This window comes from Sinocyclocheilus rhinocerous, unplaced genomic scaffold (assembly GCF_001515625.1).
Source record: "Sinocyclocheilus rhinocerous isolate Xijiao unplaced genomic scaffold, SAMN03320098_v1.1 scaffold115, whole genome shotgun sequence".
Classification (NCBI taxonomy): domain Eukaryota; kingdom Metazoa; phylum Chordata; class Actinopteri; order Cypriniformes; family Cyprinidae; genus Sinocyclocheilus; species Sinocyclocheilus rhinocerous.
Genome location: NW_015650001.1, coordinates 198,583 through 204,582, shown reverse-complemented (window position 1 = coordinate 204,582; position 6,000 = coordinate 198,583). Strand labels below are relative to the sequence as shown.

Genomic DNA, 6,000 nt, shown 5'->3' with positions numbered 1-6,000 from the left:
CGCCTTTAGCCCCAACAGCAGGGGCGCTTTTTACCCCAAATACCATACTTTTACATATTCTTTCGTTATTTAAAAACTGTTGCTTTAATTATCTTAAACAAAACTGAAAATCATAAAGAAGACCTTTGTCTCAAAATGTATGCACTAATTTTAGCGATTCTCATTTGCTACTAAAATCTACAACTTTGGAAAGTGCTACGCCACGTTTTTGTGCCATCTAGTGGTTTAGATGAAAATAATATCAAAGGCGCCTTTTACCCCGTTGTGCCCTACTTTTCAGATAGTTTAAACATTTAATGTTCAGTACGCTAGCATCTTAAAGAGATAGTTCACCTAAAAAAGAAAATTCTGTCATCAGTTTTTCAGCATCACATCGTTCCAATACCATAAGACCATATTTATTTTATAAACACAAATGAAGATATTTTAAATGAAACCTGAGAGATTTCTGTCCTTCCATTAAAAAGTCCACCAAAACTTTGACAATTCATATGAATGAATGAATCCAATCTTCTGAAAAAAAAAACACTTGATGAACACATTTAATTTAGCCTTTTATTCACACATGTAAACATTGATCAATGCACATACATAGTGCACACCAAATATGGTAAATAAACCATACTTATTTGTTCTTGTGTCACGTAAACATATGAAAGCTTTAGCAAAAACTAAGATTTCTTTAATGTCTTAGAAACTTTTATAAGTATCAACATTTTTGTGTAATGCCCTTCAGTGGAGGGATAGAAATGTCTAAGGTTTTATTTAAAAATATCTTCAGTTGTGTTTCAAAGACAAACGGAAGGTTTAGATGAACATGAGGGTGAGAAAAATGATGACAGAATATTCATTTTTGGTGAACTATTGCTTTAAGTGACATGAGTGACATCATCGGTCATCTGCATAAACAGACAGACCTCCAAAAATTCAGAAATGACACTATAAAGGATTTAAGGTTTTATTATTGAATAACATAATAGACAAATACAGAGAAAGACAGACTTATAAGTGGACATTAGAGGTGGCAAGGAAACTCGATTTCACATTTCTATTCACTACCTCCATCAGACTACAGAAATATTCTGAATGATAAAAAATAGATTAAAATTAATTTGAATCTATCACAATGGGAAACTCTAGCAGAGAAGGCTTTCGGGGACTGGCGTGTCGCTGCTGGTCATTAAACATAACCCTTGACCTGGGCTGGTCCACCCGCTCGACGCGGGCTGCTCTCGCCGCTGCTAAATGTAGGAGAAGAGGGAATCCCAGGGGGATTGGACCCTGCGTAGAGGAGCGATCCACCGATCAACAGCAAAGCCGACCCCCCCCAGCCCAGGTAGAGCGCGGGGCCGAGCTCACGTTTGTGAGGAGCCGCCACATAGGGGTCATAGAAATCCCTGATGATGGAATGGGCCGTCCAGCAGACGGGTACGAGAATGAGGAACCCCGCGATGACAAAGAGTACACCAGACACTCTTGCCAAGCGCGCCTTGAGGCTTGGGAGGCCCACGCACTGGGTGCACTTGATACCCAGAACACCCAGCGTGAGTGCCAGGGTGCAGATGAGCAAAGCGAGAACCGTCAATCCCCGGGCGGCCTTCATGTCACTAGGAAGAGCCAGCAGGCTGTCATACACCTTGCACTGAATCTCCCCTGTGCTCTGCCAGATGCAATTCATCCACAGGCCCTCCCATGTGATCTGCGCCGTAACAATGTTGTTTCCGATGAAGGCGGTGACCCTCCACATGGGCAGGGTGCACACCAGGAACCCGCCCACCCAGCCTATGATGGACAGGACCAGGCCGAGCAGCTGCATGCCGGTAGTTGCCATGGTGAATCTTTTCCAAGAATGATAACTTGGAAGCGTCCGATGGATGGCAGAGACAGAAACCTTCGATACACTTCAACGACGGCGAGAAATGCGAAACTTCCAAAGTGAGTTCCAATAAAGGAAGAGTGTAGACTGACAAGTGGACCTAAAGATTGGAACAAATGAATGTATATAAGTTAGATAAAGTTACTGCTTGTTGTTACAGTATACAAACTCCTAAAACACAGCCTGACAGGTCTTGCATTCTTGACTCTTCAAAATGTTCCTAAATTATTAATGGCCTTAAAGCAGTCATGTAGAATCTTGCTCCTGGAGGGCCACTATCCAGCAAAGTTTAGCTCTATCCTTAATCAAACACACCTGAACCTGCTAATCAAGGTCTTCAGGATCACTAGAAACGTCCAAGCAGGTGTGTTGGAGATGAACTCTGTAGGAACGTGGCCCTCAGGAGCTTAAAGAGAAGTTCTGGGCTCAAGTTAAGCCAGGTGTTTCCAGTCCTGCATCTGGAGGGCTGATGTCCTGTAGAATTTAGTTCCAACCTGCTAAATATCACCAGCCTAGAAGTTTCTATTAATATATAAGACCTTGAGTAGATGGCACAGGTGTGTTTAACTGGGGTTGACACACCTGAACCTGCTAATCAAGGTCTTCAGGATCACTAGAAACGTCCAAGCAGGTGTGTTGGAGATGAACTCTGTAGGAACGTGGCCCTCAGGAGCAGGATTGGACAAACCTGTCTTAAAGAGAAGTTCTGGGCTCAAGTTAAGCCAGGTGTTTCCAGTCCTGCACCTGGAGGGCTGATGTCCTGTAGAATTTAGTTCCAACCTGCTAAATATCACCAGCCTAGAAGTTTCTATTAATATATAAGACCTTGAGTAGATGGCACAGGTGTGTTTAACTGGGGTTGGAAGTAAGGTTTGTTTGAAGGTTGCCCAGGAGCTCTTAGGACACCCCTGGGTTAAGCTCTATCGACAGCATTTGTGGCATACGCTGCTAGAAAATGTGCAAAAATTGCATGTCACAGGGGTAGGACCCTCAAAGGGACAACTTTGTTTCTTATCTACTCATAAAAGGTGCATTTAAGTACCTTAGAGCACCCGTAAGGTAGCCTTCTACTATGAACTGTTTAGGGGTAGATAAGACACAAAGATGTCCCTTTCAGGGAACTATCCCAGTGACAAGCTATTGTACCCCTAAAGGTACCATTTTCTACTTTTTTTTTTTTCCTGAGATAATTTCAGTTTGTTTTAAAATGGACAAAACTTGTGGTTACAACAACCAGTGTTTAAAAGGGTTTAACTCAGAAATGTGAAGCTCATGTTTTTGTTAATGTACTTATGTGTTACTCAGTAAACATGTTTATTATGTGAACTGACAGTTGCCTAAATTGACGTTGTGGTGGAACTACTTTTTTAGGCGGTTATTTGTTTTGGAGATCATTCCTGTTATCTGAATAACTTTTTGGTCCAGGTAAAAAGCCACTTTCTGGTATTAACGCATGTGTCGTTTGTCTGGTTTAGTGGTGTTACGTGGTTATGACGTTGACGATGAAAGATTAGATAACAGAAAGATTATAAGATAAGGTCAGTAAGTGATTTATCACACTAGTCACATGTTAACAAGTGTAATGTATAATGCTGCCCACAAACTGTAACTATACAACATCCAAAGTCATTGGATTGCTGTTGTTTTCACACTACACAACTGTCTGTCATTGCTGAGGTCTTTTCCAGTCAAAACACATTTCACTTGGAGACAGATGTATCTCTCGGGCATCTGCAATGTAAATTTTTCAGATCGTCATGTGAACAAGCAAGCACCTATTTGCTTTCGACTTCAGACTTTTGCCACTGATCTCCATTAATGTGTGGAAATCAAGACTTAAATCTTGTAGTATAAACCCACCGTATGTCTTGTGGCAATATTACTAAAACTGTTTATTTTATTGTTTACTACCTGGCCCTATGTGGTTCTATTGTATCGTACCATGATGTTTTTAATGCATTTCTGTGGTAATTGGCATTATGCCACAAAATGCTGTTTATGCAGTTTAACTTGTAACCCAGAACATACCTTTAAATATTCATGTGGTTTTATACATAAATATTTGGGCACTGTTATATACAGTGAGCATTACTGGATTCACTATACATCCGAGAGAATGGGCTCTTTTCACACTGTGGTGGGTGTAGAGCTACGCCTGGTGGGGTGAGTGGATTATCTCAGAAAAAACATGAGGAGCCTCTGGACACAAGAAGCTTTCTTTGAAACATTCAGAGTGGGCCAAGCAGGCTTGAGTCTGTTTATGTCAAATCTGAATGCTGCTGTAACAGTGCTTCATAAGCATTTAGCTTCAAGCATAAACCTCAAAAACACACATTTATAAATAGCCTGACAAAATTGTTAGTTCTTTTAGTAACACGTCAAGTTATTTACTGAACCAAACTTCTGATTTCCATTATAAATGACTGAAATTGTTGTTACCTGATGGACGACAATGAGGTCTCTGAAGTTTAACTCCTTCCACAGTCACTAATCTGCTAATCCTCCACCTTCTCGGGTTGGGTACCTTCGATCTGGATGTAGAGCTTGACCCGAAATGCCATAAACCTGTGATGGAGGTGAAACCTGTAGATTCAGACCTCTGAAGAGGCTCAGCTTGAGTGAATGTAACTTTGGTTGTAAGTTTCAGAGGCAAGGACAGGAGTGAAGTGCTGCCCTCTGGGATGCCAGCTCGGGTCTGTGCAGCGGTGGGCAGAAGCATGCGCTTATGTGAGCATTCGTGTCAGTGTGTGAATACGTTAATGTGTCTTGAGTGTGTCTCCCAGTGCCTGGTGTACCAGCACAATGACTCGCTGTTCTCTCGCCCTCACGCTCCTCCATCCCCAACCCAAGCCATCCATCTAGTCCTCTTTTTCATCCTTTGCCTTCTTGTTCCTTGAAGTGAATTCTGTCGTTTCTTACTACCTTTCATTCATTTTGCTTTCATAAAAGTTCACAGAGCGAATACAAGTTACGTCTTACTTTCATGCCCCATGACAATGGCATTTAAGGAATAAATAAGTTAAAAAAAAAGTACAATTATAACTAATGTACATTTTGGATTAGAAACTTCTAAATGTTTAAAAGATTGGATAAGACCATTTTGTTCATTTAAATTACAAATTGCATAATTTGATGATCATAACCTATAGAAATTGTAATAATAACACAATTTCACCACCATGATGCTGCAATGTTGTGGGTTGCTAAAGTGATCTGAGTGTTTCGGAGCATGTTGCTATGTGGTCCCTTGTGAGAAAGAAGTACACTTTAGCATACTCAGAGCCGATCCTCCCTATACGCAAAATACGTAAGCTGCGTAAGGCCCCCGAAACACCAGGGGGCCCCCTTGCTCTCAAAGATTTAATTTTAGTTTCGTTTTTGAAATTGGCCAACGGTTATGAACACATGAATGATCATTTATTTTAATGTGGTGCGCTGCTGCCCTTTCTACGTAAAAATCAGCCAAATCATGTAATGTGAATGTCATACAGTCTTTTGCTCGAGACCTAAAAAACGAGTTGAAAGCGTACCGAGCGGTGGAAGAGACACTGTTTCTCAAGTGCTTTCCGCGAGCGCGATTTGAGATGGAGTGAAACACGGACAAATGCGTTTCATTCATTCGTTCATAACCACTCAAACCCCCCCCCGGCGAAGTTTTGCGTAGGGCCCCCAGAAGTCTAGGATCAGCACTGAGCATACTTTTAAAAAGATTTTAACAATTAAATTATTGTTACTTACAATTAAGTGAACATTTATTATAGTTTAAATTAATATTAAATGCATTTAGTTGAAACATCTTTATACCATATATAATTTCATAATTATCGTCGTTTAAATATGGTTAAAATGTGCTGCCGAGCATAGTGACTATCAATTATAGTAAACAAAAATATACTTTAATGTCATTTCTATTGAAAGTCATGCATTTAAAAATATTTATAATTGCACATTTGAAATGACGAAGCTGCAATTTAGTACATTTAAAATATATTAACTTTAAAAGTAATATCAAATAACACAACAACAATTTAAATTATAATCAAGTGCTTTAGTATGTTAGTCAACACATCAAAATAAGTGTACTTCTTTAAAGCTTGACAAAAGATTAAGAAAAGATAAAACAT

At 40.0% G+C, this 6,000-nt stretch overlaps 1 protein-coding gene across 2 annotated transcripts; it reads right to left on the bottom strand.

Moving 5' to 3' along the window:
• Positions 1–961: 961 nt before the first annotated feature.
• cldnk (claudin k) lies at positions 962–4,830 on the bottom strand. 2 transcript variants are annotated; one of them, XM_016516107.1, is made up of 2 exons: positions 4,316–4,830; positions 962–1,976 (listed from the first exon to the last, which is right to left on the bottom strand). In XM_016516107.1, exon 2 carries the CDS (start codon positions 1,829–1,831, stop codon positions 1,181–1,183), a length of 651 nt encoding a protein of 216 aa, XP_016371593.1. In that variant the 5' UTR covers positions 1,832–1,976; positions 4,316–4,830; the 3' UTR covers positions 962–1,180. The 2 variants fall into 2 exon arrangements, with proteins under 2 accessions (XP_016371593.1, XP_016371594.1); XM_016516108.1 differs by lacking the exon at positions 4,316–4,830 and adding an exon at positions 2,459–2,482.
• Positions 4,831–6,000: the final 1,170 nt, after the last annotated feature.